Source organism: Mus pahari, chromosome 17, assembly GCF_900095145.1.
Source record: "Mus pahari chromosome 17, PAHARI_EIJ_v1.1, whole genome shotgun sequence".
NCBI classification, from domain to species: domain Eukaryota; kingdom Metazoa; phylum Chordata; class Mammalia; order Rodentia; family Muridae; genus Mus; species Mus pahari.
Genome location: NC_034606.1, coordinates 54,434,495 through 54,448,553, shown reverse-complemented (window position 1 = coordinate 54,448,553; position 14,059 = coordinate 54,434,495). Strand labels below are relative to the sequence as shown.

Here is a 14,059-nt window from a genome sequence, read left to right as displayed (position 1 = left end):
AAATAAATAAATAAATAAATAAATAAATAAATAAATAAAAATTAAGGATTAAAGCACAGAATTACAGTTTCTGTCACTTAAGAAAGAGACCCCAGTACTTAAAAGGTTAAGGCAGAGGATCAGAAACTTTTAATTCCAGTCTAGGATACATTGTTTAGTTTGGTTAGTTTTTGTCTATTTTGTTTCTTTGTTGAGATCGGCTCGCTCTTGTAGCGGAAGTTATCTTGGTATCCTCTATGTAGCTCAGGCTGGCCTCAAACTAGTGGTGATCCTCCTGTCTCAGCCTCCCAAGTGCTGGGATTACAGGCAGATACCGGCATGCTCAGCTGTAATTTGTGTTTTTTAAAGGTGGGGGCTATTGTAAGGTCTTACTATGCAGTCCCAGCTGACCAGGGGCAGGGGTCACTTTGTACGTTAGACTGGCTTGGAACTCAAAGAGATCTGCCTGCCTCTCTCTTTCAAGTGCTGGGATCAAAATCCTGCATTATCTTGCCCAGTGAATTTTTAAAATCTTATGAAACTTAAAAAAGAAGTACATTTAGGTGTTTTGTCATTTTTATTTGTGTGTGTGTGTGTGTGTGTGTGTGTGTGTGTGTGGTTTTTGTTGTTGTTTATAACAGACTTTGCTCTGTAGCTATGACTGGCCTGGCTAGTCTCAAACTTGAGGCAATCCTGTTGCCTCTGACTTGCAAGCGCTGGCTAATTTTCATCTACAGGAACCTGGAGAAGTCAAATTCACTTCCAGAGGTGATTATCATTTGCTCCAGCCAGATGACTCTGGGTTACCAACCTACCGGGGTCACTTGTCTTTAAACCCTGTACCATTTAGGTGTGCATCTATACTTGCATTTTTAAGTGAAATTTGATTTCCATCTGGTGAATCATCACAAAAATCATTTTCTTTTTCTTCTTCGTTTTGTGGGGGTGTGTTACCTGCATTAATGGGTGACGTGCATTCATTGCCTGCAGAGGCTAAGAGAGGGAATTAGATATTCTCGGATAGCAGTTATAGATAGATGGTTGTGAGCTACCATGGAGGTGCTAGAGATTAAACCTGAGTTCTCCGGAAAAGCAACACATGCTCTTAACCAATAAGTTATTTCTTCAGCTCCCCAGATTATTCATTTTTCTTTCCTGGAAATCAACTTCCTTTTCCTCATCTTTTCGGTACTTATTTGATATGGGCATCTTTTCTCCAACTTCTGGTCACATTCTCACATCTTGGCTCCTATGCATCCTTAAAACCCCAGACTTTAAGATCCTGGTGTGGTGAATGTTCCAGATTTCACACGAGTTTTCTCTATTGGTTTCGATTTCCTCTTCACTTGGTGTCTTTCAAGCTGGGATACACACAGAAAGGATAATTATTCAAATTTTAATTGGCATTTTCAGGTGTTTTACAATAGGAGGGCTGTAGATTATATTGTTGAAATTGACCTTTTTTAAAAAAAATTTATCAACCATATTCAGTACATATAACTGTTAGGTGATTTTTCCTCAGAAAGGCAATCAATCAATCAATCAATAAATAGATGAACAGGCCGGGAAGTGGGGAAGTGGTGGCACACACCTTTAATCCCAGCACTTGGGAGGCAGAGATAGGCAGATTTCTGAGTTTGAGGCCAGTATGGTCTACAGAGTGAGTTCCAGGACAGTCAGGGCTACACAGAGAAACCCTGTCTTGGAAAAATAAATAAATAAATAAATAAATAAATAAATAAATAAATAAATAAATAAATAGAAATTCTGTCTTGTTTGTTATTGTTACAGTAGCAGGGATTGAATTGAGGACTTTTGTGTACTGGACAATTATGCTACCATTAAGCTATTTTCCTAACCCACATTCTGTATTTTACATTCATTTCACACAATCCAAGCTACAAAACACAGTAGTAGTAATCAAATTCATGTGGCCATTTCATGCACTGAGAATTTGGGCATCTGTCTCACATGTTACCTGCGTATCCTGAATTATTGTTGTCTTGCAGTGCTGAAGATTAAACATAGGGCTTTACAAATTCTACCAGAGGATTATACCCAACTCTCACACACAAGATCTAATGCTATCCACATCCCCTCAAATAATCCTTTATGCCATAGTTTCCCACCGCCTCTGTCTTAACAACTGTAAAATCCAGGGTTCGGGTAGGTTATAGACTCATGTATGGCCAGTTTGAATAGGAGGTGCCTCTCTCAGGGCACTGAAAATCGATGAAGACTAGAGACCCACAAGCATTGCACAGCTAGCTGTACCAGCAAGCCAAGCTCTGTCGCTGTCATTCTGTGGAGTCCTATTTATACATCACATGTCCTCCCCATGCCTCCAAACATTGTGTCCTCCACGTGCCTTGCCTCAGCACAGGCCTTGCCTCAGCACATGAATCCAGTTAACCTCAGTCCTCGGAGTCCTAACAAATGCATCTCAACCATGCAATGTAAAGTGGACCAATAATTGCATGTTGTTAGCAAAGAATCCTTCATCATTGTGTCCCTTCACATGTCTGCTTTGGCAGAACATCTTCTCTCCTATGTCTGCTTCAGTTAAACGCTCCTTCATGAGTCTGCCTTAGTCTTTCATCTGTGTCCGCTTCAGGAAGACACTCCTTCACGTGTCTGCCCCAGCAAAACATCATCTAATGTAATTGACTCTCCAAAAAAAAAAAAAAAAAAATCCTTAAGTTTCCACTTCACTTGCAAGTTAGATGTAAGCTCTCAGCTACTGCTCCAGCATCATGACTACCTGCTTTGAGCCGTGCTCCCTGCCATGATGACCAGGGACTCACCCTCAGAATCTGCAAGGCCCTATAAACTCTTACTTCTATAAGTTATCATGGTGTCCTTACTGCAATAGAAAAGTTAACTAGAAGCCGGGCCTGGTGGCAACAGGCCTTTAATCCCAGCACTCGGGAGGCAGAGGCAGGTGGATTTCTGAGTTCGAGGCCAGCCTGGTCTACCAAGTGAGTTCCAGGACAGCCAGGGCTATACAGAGAAACCCCGTCTCGAAAAACCAAAAAAAAGAAAAAGAAAAGTTAACTAGGAAAGATTGAAAGACAAGCATTTGTTTGAATCAATCCCCTAAGAGTTACTCTTTGCCAGTCAGCACACTGAAGAGTCAGAAAGTAACACTTGAGCTTCCAGGTTCTGGGTTCAGCCAAAGCCTTTTCTCTTAGTTTCTTCTGCATTTAAGCAGGGTCTTGGGTTTGATTTAGGTAGTACTGATGTGCATAGCTCCTAAGCCTAACCTACAAGCACAGCCTGACTCACAGCCACACTGTGCTGAATGTTCTCTCTTTATCCTCCTGCTGATCGGTTATGGGACTCTGCCGTGACAATTTTATAACTGTTTTGGCTTCTTTTTTCTTTTCTTTTTTTTTTAAACCACAGAAATATAAAAATGTGCTTTCACTTTAATCCCAGGTGCGGGGATATGGGGCGGCCTCGGACTGTCCACAGCAGCTGACTATGATTTGCCTTGTGCTCTAGCCGAGGTGTGCTTTTGCCAGCTGCAGATAGTTTTTTTGCAATTGTGTGATGTTTGGCAGTCTGGGGACTGTTCAGAGGGGATATGGATGCTAGGACCTTGAGGGGTGGGTTAGGTTGTTGATTGTTTGGTGTGGGTTGTTGGCTGCTGTTGGTGGCAGCTTGTTAAGTAGCTTCACAAAGATGAAACAAGAAGAAATTAAGTATCCAATGGCAAAGATCAAACTTGCCCCAAGAAACTTAATGCCCCTAATCAGCAGGAAGTAGTCCCACAATACCTTTGCCCCCTTTCCAACCCCTGACTTTATTCAGGGATCTCTTTCCTTCCTTCTCTATCCTTTTATCTCTCTTGTCTAGTGCTAGGGGGTTGAAATGGTAGAAGAAATGGGGTGGAGAAAGGTGGAATAAAGAAGAACCTACAAAGTATCAAAGGCCAACTACAGGACTCCAACATGCCTTTAAATCCACATGTCAAAAAATGGTTTCAGGGCTGGAGAGATGGCTCCAAAGTTAAGAGCATTGGCTAGCCTTGCAGAGGACCAGGGTTCAATACCCAGGACCCACATGGCTATTTAAAACTGTCTATAACTCTAGTCCCAGGGGAACTGATGTCCTCTTCCAGACTTCTCAGCCATGCACACACATGGTACAGACATATAGGCTGGCAAAAGACCTGTACACACAACAAAATAAAATAAATTTTTAAACATATTTTTATATTTTTAAAATATATTTCTTTAGCTAGGTTCCTAAATGACTAAATGGAGCAAAAAAAAAAAAAAATTCCACAGTCCTCACCTATGTTGTGATGTAGGCTTAATGTAAGCAATAAATAAATACCAATTATAAGCCACTGAGGTTTAGTGTTTGCTCACTTGATACAGGAGAAAAACACAAGCAACTTTTAGGGCCCATAAGACAAAGGCACTGGGAAGCACAGGGATCACTCCAGGAGATGAGACTGGGGTAGCAACTTGGTGTAGAAGCTGAGTATCACTGCTCTCTGGTAGTGTTTGCTTAGCATTTGTAAGGTTTTGGGTTTAATCTTCACTGGTATCAAATAACACACAAAAAGAGAGCTGGAGAGCTCTTTGTCTGATTCAGAAGAGTGAGAACTAGGAAATTAACACAGGATGTTCACATATTTAATATATCCATGTTAAGTCCCAGCCTGGCATGGTGAATCAAGCCATAGTCGCAAACATGTGTGTGTGTGTGTTTGTGTGTTTGTGTGTGTGTGTGTGTGTGTGTGTGTGTGTGTGTGTGTGTGTGTATTTCTAGGGAAGCCAAAGTAGAAGGATCACTTGAGTCTGTGGGTAGCATGGCAAGACAGAAACAGCATATGATGCATCTGCTGACCTCCAAAAAAATCCCCGTTTGGCCAGTGAACTCAAGGGCACCAGTGTTTGTTAAGGGCCATCAAACTACTAGCCAGTGCCAATCACCCCTGAGCCCATGGACTTTCTTCTTCCCCTAAGGCATGCCTTTCTGCCTAAAGCCTGTACTTCCCTTGGGAGGGGGTGGGGGTGGCCTTGAATGTCTCTGTCAGGATTGGCATTCAGTAGAGGCCTCCAGATCCAGGAATGAGTCATATCCAGGAATTGCTCCATTGTGTTGCAGCCAAATCCAGGACATATTCCTAAAGCCCAGATCTCTTCCGCCTCCCCTAGTGTGGCTTTCTGTTTTGTCTCAGGCTAGGGTGACTTTATGGCTAATGAGTCAAAGGTGTCCCGGGCTACAGAGTACTGCTTGGCTGCCAAGGTGACCTCACGAGCCTGCCTAATCACATGGCCTCTGGCCCACCAGCATCGCTTCACTCCTTCACTCTGCTTCTTGGCTGAGTTTTTACTTCATTCCTGCCCAACAATCAGCCTCTCCAGAGCTGTCCAAGGATGTTGCTCTTTGTGTATGTGTGTGTGTGTGTGTGTGTGTGTGTGTGAGAGAGAGAGAGAGAGAGAGAGAGAGAGAGAGAGAGAGAGAGAGAGAATGTATGTATAGCATGTGTGTATAAACACATAGAGGACAGAGGTCACTAGGAGGTGACTTCCTTTATCGATTTCCTCTTTATTTTCCTTTGTTTGTTTGTCTGGAGACAGAATCTCTGTGTAGCCCTGGCAGACCTGAACTCACTCTGTAGACCAGGCTGGCCTCAAACACAGAGATCTGCCTGCCTCTGCCTCCCAAGTGCTGGGATTAAAGATATGTGCCACCTCCTGGCTTTTCCTCCTTTTTCTTTTTTCTTTCTTTTTCTTTCTTTCTTTTTTTTCTTTTTTTTTTTTTTTTTTTTTTTTTTTTCTTTTTTTTTTGCATGCTCTTTCACTGAACCTATAATTTACTGGTTTATGTAGACTGGCTGGCAGCAAGCCCCCCAGACCCCATCTGTCTCCATCCCTCCCCTAGCACTGCAGTTCCAGAAGCTCTAGCCTCCCAGGTTTTATGCATGTGCTGGGACCTCATGCTCGCATAGTATGTGCTTTTCCCACGGAATTGCGTTCCCCACAACACACAATCACAGTATACCTCTTAAGGTCTTGAAGAGCATCCTCCAGCCCCCATCAGGAGACAACCAGGAGGCAGCTGAGCCAATGATGCTCAATACACACTCCATAGGACTGTGGTGTCTTTTTCTCTGCTAAACCAAGGACCTTCTAATGTTATACTACCGTCCCACCGATTTCTTGAACCCTGGCTTTAATTACCAAATAGAAACAGTCCTTCCAACTATTCCAACCACCCTTACATTCCAAAATCTATGACCACTGAATGATCACTGTCTGATTCTGGACCAACTTCTTCCAGTGTCTAGTCTTTGAGGCTTTGTTGAATAAGACTTGTAAAATGGTAGAGTTATTTTGGTGTTTAAGTCTTCTTTCCCCAGACTCACTTTAAGTGACTCCTGACCTATTCAGAAAGAAAGGCCTGGTCTTTGATCAGTTCCTGCTTCATCTCACAGCCTCTGCATTTCTCGGGACCTTGAACTTGTAATGGCTGTATCTCACCTCACCCTCATTACAGGTACACTGATTCCACGTGGAGGTCCGTGGCTGCCATTACTACCAGGTCTAATGTTCATCGTAGTTACTTTGGAGCCTGGCTCTGCTTGGGAACAGAGTATCCTTCTTGTGAGCCTTCTTTAGTTCTTTTTTTTTTTTTTTTTTAAGATTTATTATTATACATAAGTACACTATAGCTGACTTCAGACACACCAGAAGAGGGCATCAGATCTCATTATGGGTGGTTTGTGAGCCACCACGTGGTTGCTGGGAATTGAACTCGGGACCTCTGGAAGAGCAGTCAGTGCTCTTAACCACTGAGCCATCTCTCCGGCCCTATTTTCATTTTCCTATAATGCTATAAACTACAATCATAGTAGGTCTTGCATGTGGAAACTCGTTGTCTGCCCAGCAAGCTGTCATTCACGGGTCAGCTGGTGACCAGGGGTTACTGTTGTGTCACCTGGCAGTAATTCTTCTTCTTCCTCTGAACATATGTTTGAAGGGGTGTCTCAGGGTTCCCCCTTCCTTTAGAGAGTATGACAAAGCCTGGCCCCTGATCATAACTCAACTGAAAACTTGCCTTCAGCAGACCCCAAAACCCCACATGGTCAACCAGGTAGGACTCCATCAGGTCTCAGTTTTTGCCTAAGACATTTGCTCTTCTGGGAGAACTACCCTTGTTGGTCCTGATCAGACTGTACATCTCAACGCCTATACATAGCCATGACATTATGCAGAGGCAATAGGGTAGGGAAGGTGGAGGCCTGATACGTCCTAGGTCCCCACATAAGCTGGTGCAAGAACAGCCACAGAACTCTACTCAGGCCACTGTTGCAACTCAATCACCCTATCTTAACCCCCATGCAGAGGCCTCTCCCATCCCTTTCCAAGCAAGGTACAGAACTAAGAGACCTGCCACTCAACACAGGGCTCCTTTCTCAACTGTGGGCGTTTGTCCAAAATTAGCAAGGCCCCAGGCATCATCTGAAGCCATTTCCTGAACCAACCCTAGCAGGCTACTTCCAATTGGGGCTCTGTGGTTTAAAAAAAAAAAAAGGAGAGAGAAAGTTCACATCTCTAAAGACAGGTTGGCCTTCAGAGCTCAGCTTTGAACAGAGCTGGTGGCATTCAGATACCTCTTTCCAAGTTTTCCACAGCTTTAGGTCAGAGCTGAGTCCAAGCAGCCTACACGTGTACACACACCTGAGTCCCCCAAGAACCCAGGGGAAACGTACCACAATTAGCATAACATCCATCGCAAACCCCACACAAGCTCTCCAGAGAATCAGGGGTAGGTCCTGGGGTAGTTCCCCAGCTAGCGATGATGGAAAGAAGGTGCTTCTGGTTGATTCCTTTCAAATTACAATTCACAGTGGCCACCAGCTGGGAGAGATCCAAATGCAGTTTCAAAGATTTCTGGGCCACAGAAGAGCTTTCTGTCCTGACTCTAAATAGAAGGCAACCCCCACCCATGCACAAACCCAGAAACCGTGCTGGAAAGTGACACTAAGAGAGCCACTAACTGAAGATTGCACCCCCCCCCCCAGCCCACTCCCCATAGTTCACATGAGGTCAGTCAGACCCAGCTCCTTCCTCCGCCATCTCTGGGGTCTCTGCAGTTTCAAACTTTCCCCCTGCAGTTTCTTGCAGATTTCATCGGGGAAAATTCTAGATGCCCAGATAGCCAGACTTCAGTGGGAAAAAAAAAAAAAAATGACCAGTTTACTCTTCATTCTGAACCACCCTCATTCTGCCTGCTGGAGGGCACCTCCGACTCAGTGTCACATGTCATCTGCTCCTGACCTGAGCCTGTGTTGGACCACTGGACGAATCTGAGTCTGATCCCTTACTGTAGTCGGGAGGCCTTTCCAGAACCCTGTTTATCTCCCCACCTGGCTCCAGCTGTCTTCCTTCCTGGGTGCTCAGGTCATGACCATCTTGATGCCAGAGGTCTTAAGAGTGCCACTCTGTCTTGGGGAGGAATCAAAGGCCAAGAATCTGGACAAATGACTTTCCTAGGAACAGCCACCTGCAAGGAAATACCCTGGAAGAGACTTGCTCCGGAAAAGTGACTCAGGTCAGGGGCTTTTAGGGGCGGGGAGATCTGGGAAGTCCATTTACCACAGGGACCTTTAGATGTTGAAGTACACTAAGAACCCACCCTTCCACCCTCTGAAGGATATATCTGTTACTCTCCCTTAACAGTTAAAACTGATGAGAGGAAAAAATGGTTATATTCAAGAATGTATAAATGAAGAGTTAGAAACGTCTTCCCATTAGTTCCTCAATAGTAGTGTGCCCTAAGTTATACCACACAGGGACCCAAAAACCCATCTCAAACACCAGACACACACACACACACACACACACACACACACACACACACACACGCTAACTCAAACCCCACACACATTCCAGCTCTAACACCACAGATACACACACACACACTCAACCTTAAACACCAGATACCCGTGTAGAAGGGAAAGGATTTTTAAAGAATGTGATAGATCTGTGTTTCACAAAATTCACCAAAGGTGGTTGTGAGAAAAAAAGCCAGCAGCCAATCAGATTTGTTTTCCTGATTTGTTGCGGTCAGACGCCATGGTTTTTCCTCTTTACTCAGTCAGAAGGGGGATGCTGAGGTCTTTTCAACAAGGATCCCTCAAGTGTCTCATCAGAGGAAATGAGACAAACAGCCCACCATTCGCCAGAGGAACTCCAGACACGCATTTAAGAGCGACACAGCAGGAGAGCCAGATAATTGCTGTGCTGCATGCACTGCTAGGCAGTCCAGCAGCCGAGCCTACCGCGCAGGAGCAAAGAGAGTAAGGTTACCAAGCCCAGCACGGGACACCCCAACCGGCGCAGATAAGGATCCGGAGCGCGCGAGCAATCTCCATCCTCACCCTATCCCGCCCCGGTCCCAGGTCCGCAGCAGCCCCACCCGGAAGGTTCCCAAAGACACACAAACCGGGCTGACTCGGCTCCCCAGCTCCGCCCCGCCTCGCCCCGCCCCGTCCCAGCTCCACCTAGCTCGGTTTCGGTACCGCCCCGTCCCAGAGCCCGCCCTCTGGAGAGTGTCACGTGACCGCGGGCGTCTCCGAGCCGGCCTGAGACCGCTGCTGTCTACCACCAGTTCCTCCTCAGTTCCGAACCGCCCTTGTCCCATGGCGCCGGAGCCTCCTGGGTCAATGTGAAGTGACGTCTGCTCCTGATCCCAAGCCTGTGCTGGCACCTCTGGGTGAACAGGGTCAGATCCCCGCGCGTGACGTTAATGAAGCCCTGGTCCTTTAGGAGCTCTGTGGAGTTACACCCCAGGCCACCCCCTTCCGAGTTCTGACAGATTCGCTGGAGCTTCAGCGGGTCGACCTACAGACAGAAGGAGTATTTGGGTCTGGGGGCTGAGGGGAGGCGGAGGGCTCGGGACTGGTGCCTCAGGTAGGGGCTGTCCTGGGCGCTCAAGGAACGAGCCTGCTGGAACCGCTCTGCCTTCCCTACCAAGGGACTGAGGACACAGGCCCATCTGTATCTCTGTCATGGGGGCCCTGGGGACCACCTTTTTGGCACTGGCTGCAGGCCTGAGCACTGCCAGTCCACCTAACATCCTGCTGATCTTTGCGGATGACCTGGGCTATGGGGACCTCGGCTCCTATGGGCACCCCAGTTCTACCACCCCTAACCTGGATCAGTTGGCTGAAGGTGGACTACGGTTCACAGATTTCTATGTGCCTGTGTCTCTGTGCACGCCATCTCGGTGAGTGAGGGACCTTTGCCCTTCCCCTTCGCCCTGGCTCATCCCATGTCTGTCTCTCTGTGGGTATGTCCTCTTCTCTCTGTGTTCATCTCTGTGGGACTTGCAGATTATGGATTCCGTGGTTTGTACTACAGGGCCGCCCTCCTGACTGGCCGGCTCCCAGTTCGATCAGGCATGTACCCTGGAGTTCTGGGGCCCAGTTCCCAAGGGGGCTTGCCCTTGGAGGAGGTGACTTTAGCCGAAGTCCTGGCTGCTCGAGGCTACCTTACAGGGATGGCTGGCAAGTGGCATCTTGGAGTGGGGCCAGAGGGGGCCTTCCTGCCTCCGCATCAGGGCTTCCACCGATTCCTGGGCATCCCATATTCCCATGACCAGGTACAAACCGGCCAGACCCTCCGCTGCCCCTCAACACCCAAGCCCTCATACCAACTGTACCCTAACCCGTAGCCAGTCCTCCCTCACAGGAACCGCTCTCTGTTCTCCCCAGGGCCCCTGTCAGAACCTAACGTGCTTCCCACCAGACATCCCCTGCAATGGTGGCTGTGACCAAGGCCTAGTTCCCATTCCACTGCTGGCCAACCTGACGGTGGAGGCCCAGCCCCCTTGGCTGCCTGGACTGGAGGCCCGGTATGTGTCTTTCTCCCGAGACCTCATGGCTGATGCCCAGCGCCAGGGCCGACCGTTCTTCCTGTACTACGCTTCCCACGTGAGTGACCCTGGCCCCGCCCCCTGGCTGCCCAAGACCTGTACCCAGCCAGTGCTGACTCCAGTCTCTGCCCCCAGCACACCCACTACCCTCAGTTCAGTGGACAAAGCTTCACCAAGCGCTCAGGCCGTGGGCCATTTGGGGACTCCTTGATGGAGCTGGACGGAGCTGTAGGGGCCTTGATGACAGCTGTGGGGGACCTCGGTCTGCTGGGAGAGACACTAGTCATCTTCACTGCAGATAACGGGTACGAGCCTGCTCGATCACAGGCCAGGACTCTAGGGTCCATCCACCCTTGCTGTTTATTGATTGTATGAAAGACTCGAGGGGTGCTAGGCACGCTATGGTGACCCATAACCAGCAGTGGGGCAGGGCCCTTAGCCTCTCGCTACTGATGACTTCCTTGTGTGTCTCAGTCCTGAGTTGATGCGCATGTCCAATGGCGGCTGCTCCGGCCTCTTGAGATGTGGAAAAGGAACAACTTTTGAAGGTGGTGTCCGAGAGCCTGCCTTGGTCTACTGGCCAGGTCACATTACTCCTGGTCAGTCCCCTGTAGACCCGTGGCCCCCATCCCCCTAGCCTCGATGGTGAACAGAGTGACCGAACATCCATCTGTCCACAGGTGTGACCCACGAGCTGGCCAGCTCTCTGGATCTACTGCCCACCCTGGCAGCTCTGACCGGGGCTCCACTGCCCAACATCACCTTGGATGGTGTTGACATCAGCCCCTTGCTGCTAGGCACAGGCAAGGTAGGGTCAGTCATACCTCCTTTAGGTATGAATCTGGGCAGTGCCGGAGAGTCCATGCCTCATGTCTCCTTTGATGAGTGGCCCCTGAGGGGATCAGGGGATAATCTCAGGATCCTGGGTGGGCCAAAGCAGGGCGCAGGAGGGGGTCCCATAACAGGGTGTTACACAAGAGCTTTCAGAGATCTCTCCTACCCTGTCATCCTGACTTTTCCCTCAGAGCCCACGGAAGTCTGTCTTCTTCTACCCGCCCTACCCAGACAAGATCCACGGGGTCTTTGCTGTTCGGAATGGGAAATACAAGGCTCATTTCTACACCCAGGGTACCCCTGCTTCCCTCCCTGGCTTCCCCTCCCTAACCCTGCTGCTGACCCCCAGCTGCTCTGTCCTCTGCTCCTCCTTGTGTAAAAAGCTGACCCCCCCCTCCTCAGGCTCCGCCCACAGTGACACCACTCCAGATCCTGCCTGTCATGCTGCCAACCGTCTGACCGCTCACGAGCCCCCACTGCTCTACGACTTGTCTAAGGACCCTGGTGAGAACTACAATCTTTTGGAAAGTATAGAGGGAGTCTCCCCAGAAGCCCTCCAGGCTTTGAAGGACATCCAACTGCTCAAGGCCCAGTATGATGAAGCTGTGACCTTCAGCCCCAGCCAGATAGCCAAGGGTGAGGACCCTGCCCTGCAGATCTGCTGTCAGCCGAGCTGCACTCCCCACCCTGTCTGCTGCCACTGCCCGGGCTCCCAGTCCTGAGGGGACTGGAGAAATCATGGGGGTCCTTCAAGGGTAGCCCAGGATCCCTAGCCCTGTCCTGAGTGTGTGATGGTTCACCAGAGGGACAGGGACAAGTGTGCAGTTTGTATCTGGTAATGTAATAACATCAGCTGAGAATTGCAGGTGTGCTAATTCATCTAGTCCTTGTGGTAACTCTGAAGTCAGTGCTCTTCTGCTGTGCTACAAGACAAGGACACTGAAGCATAGGGAATCTCGTGGACCTGTCCAAGTCCGATGTCACCTTACCAGAAAGAGCTTGAGCTAGGATTTGAACCCAGGCACCCTGGGTCTGAAATTTGTCCCACCCTGGTGATCTGCATGTGTCCATGGACACATCAATGAAGCACGGACATGTCCCTTCACAGAAACCAGTAGTGAGTTCAAGTGCCAGGAACTGGGGGTGGTGGGGAGGAGTGGTGAGGGCAGAGGAACCCTAAAGATGCAAAGTGCCTGGAAGATGGGTTTTCCTCAAGAAGCATTGTTAGAGGCCCTGGAACTGGTCACCTTGGTTCTTTAAAGAAATCAGTTGTCTGGATTTAGGTGATAAACTGATCATTCCAGGTAGAGTTAAGGACCTGAGGACCCTGCTAGATCCCAGGAAGGACCATTAGGAGCTTCTGAGAGTGCCTCGTGGGGCCTACCTGTCTCTCAGGCTCTGAATTTCTCCTTTGTGCATGATACTTCAAGTCTCCACGTCCTATCTAATTTCCTACCAAAATAATAATAATAATAATAAAGTTGTCTACAAAGTATTGTTTTAGAAACATCTATCAGGGGCCAATAAGATGACTCTGGGGGGGGGGGGAGCGCTTACCCTGCAAATCTGTTCAATCCTCAGAAACTCCCCTGAAAAGCCAGATACAGTGGCCCACATCTATAATCCCAGTATTCTTAGGGAAGTCAGGAAAGAAGAAAGGAGAATTGTCCAGAATCTTGCAGGCCAGGTAGCCTAGAGTATACAACATGGTATAAATAAGAACGGACCCTGCCTCGGTAAGACAGGAAGAGAACCAGATCCCCAAAGTTGTGTTCTGACTTCCACATATGCTCTGTGGCCCACATGTCTGAACTTACATGCATCACACATGTGCAAGCAACAACAATAATAATAAATGTGTTTTTTAAAAGCCTGTTGGATTGAAGTCTACCCTGTTCATATTTCAAACTCCTTTAGGGAGCCAGCATTTCCTTGGGCCCACTACAAGCTTGAGTGATCACTCTACTGGCAATATTCTGCCTCAGATGTTAGGCTCTGTAAAAAGGGACTTTTGACTGCCTACCTGTGTTTTCATGGTATAGTGTGCTGGCATGTCCAGGTATATATGATATTTCGGGTGCTCTTAAGTATTGCTCACATTAGAACGGTACCCTTAGAGTGTATCAATATCTCTAGCCAACTATTATTGCCTTTTTTTCAATGGGGGTAGACTTCCGGAGGGCCAAGCATACAGCCTCTCTCCTTTAGGGTGGTGACCAATCTGAGCTGGTTATATTGCAGTAATTGACCCAGGAGTGGCATGTGACTTTGGTTGAAGTTGGAATGATCTGGGTGATGACCTAACTTTAGCAATGTTGCTGGTACCAGATGGAATCATGCAATTATT

General features: G+C 48.0%; 1 protein-coding gene and 1 long non-coding RNA gene across 2 annotated transcripts; one reads left to right on the top strand and one right to left on the bottom strand.

Moving 5' to 3' along the window:
- Nucleotides 1–914: 914 nt before the first annotated feature.
- On the bottom strand, nt 915–9,521 carry LOC110334813. Its single transcript, XR_002381137.1, has 5 exons — nt 8,904–9,521; nt 8,280–8,867; nt 8,043–8,165; nt 7,712–7,859; nt 915–1,340 (listed from the first exon to the last, which is right to left on the bottom strand). It is a non-coding gene; the product is annotated as an uncharacterized LOC110334813 (long non-coding RNA).
- On the top strand, nt 9,370–13,576 carry Arsa (arylsulfatase A). The gene is made up of 8 exons (XM_021216776.2): nt 9,370–10,230; nt 10,365–10,605; nt 10,718–10,936; nt 11,014–11,183; nt 11,353–11,477; nt 11,559–11,686; nt 11,904–12,006; nt 12,115–13,576. Exons 1-8 carry the CDS (start codon nt 10,013–10,015, stop codon nt 12,432–12,434), a joined length of 1,524 nt encoding a protein of 507 aa, XP_021072435.1. The 5' UTR covers nt 9,370–10,012; the 3' UTR covers nt 12,435–13,576.
- The last annotated feature ends 483 nt before the right edge of the window (nt 13,577–14,059 follow it).

What these genes read in the sequence shown, in the direction of transcription:
- Arsa (XM_021216776.2), top strand. Translation starts at nt 10,013, where the DNA reads ATGGGGGCCCTGGGGACCACCTTTTTGGCACTGGCTGCAGGCCTGAGC. An exon ending in TCTCTGTGCACGCCATCTCG is followed by an intron (nt 10,231 to 10,364) that starts GTGAGTGAGGGA and finishes TTTGTACTACAG; the next exon opens with GGCCGCCCTCCTGACTGGCC. An exon ending in GGCTCATTTCTACACCCAGG is followed by an intron (nt 12,007 to 12,114) that starts GTACCCCTGCTT and finishes CCCCCTCCTCAG; the next exon opens with GCTCCGCCCACAGTGACACC.